General features: G+C 72.0%; 1 protein-coding gene across 1 annotated transcript; it reads right to left on the bottom strand.

Annotated features, from left to right (window-relative positions):
* Positions 1 to 6: 6 nt before the first annotated feature.
* On the bottom strand, positions 7 to 720 carry TMEM121 (transmembrane protein 121). The gene has a single exon (XM_008050933.1). It carries the CDS (start codon positions 640 to 642, stop codon positions 85 to 87), a length of 558 nt encoding a protein of 185 aa, XP_008049124.1. The 5' UTR covers positions 643 to 720; the 3' UTR covers positions 7 to 84.
* Between the last annotated feature and the right edge of the window lie 6 nt (positions 721 to 726).

Raw genomic sequence — 726 nt, 5'->3', positions numbered from 1 at the left:
CCGCCCCCACCCCATCCCATGCAAACCGCGTGCCCCAGGCCGGCCCGCTCTCCACGCCCCGTGGGGGGGGCTGCGCGGATCCCGTCACGTGTCCAGGGGGTCACGCGTGGGCGACGGCCCGTGGGGGCGCCCGGGCGGGCCATGCAGCGGCGGGGGCGGCGGCACAGAGTTGCGCTGCGGGGGTGGCGGCTGCAGCTCCAGCGCCAGCGCCGGCGGCGGGAAGTCGCGCACCTGGCGGCGGTACTCCAGGAAGGTGCAGGCCTTGGTGGCGAGCGCCACCACGTTCTTGCCTACGAAGATGGCCGAGACGCGGCTGTCGCGGAAGAGCGCCATGTTGGCGGCGCGCGCCAGCACGGCCACCACGTTGACGGTGGCGAGGCTGAGCACCGGGTAGAGCATCATCTTCTGCGGCGCGATGTGCTCGCCCTGCATGCTGACCTCGCTGAGCGCCACGCACGGCAGCACCAGCAGCAGCATGTAGCAGTAGAAGAAGGTCAGGCCCTCTGCCCACAGCGGCAGCCCGGTGCGCGGCGGCTCCCACAGGTTGGCTTGCATGTCCAGCAGGTCCAGCAGGTCCAGCGCCACCCAGAAAAGGCGGCCGCGCAGGTCCTCGCGCTTGCGGAACGTGCGCACGTACTCCATGCGGTCGAGCGCCACCAGCAGCAGAAAGAGGCCGGGCACGCACACCGACAGCAGCAGAGTCAGCGCCTTGCGCGCCACCGGGTC

This window comes from Carlito syrichta, unplaced genomic scaffold (assembly GCF_000164805.1).
Source record: "Carlito syrichta isolate Samal-C Ts95f unplaced genomic scaffold, Tarsius_syrichta-2.0.1 Scaffold154413, whole genome shotgun sequence".
NCBI lineage: Eukaryota > Metazoa > Chordata > Mammalia > Primates > Tarsiidae > Carlito > Carlito syrichta.
Note: the sequence above shows the minus strand (reverse complement) of the source record. Positions and strands in the feature narration are given on the sequence as shown.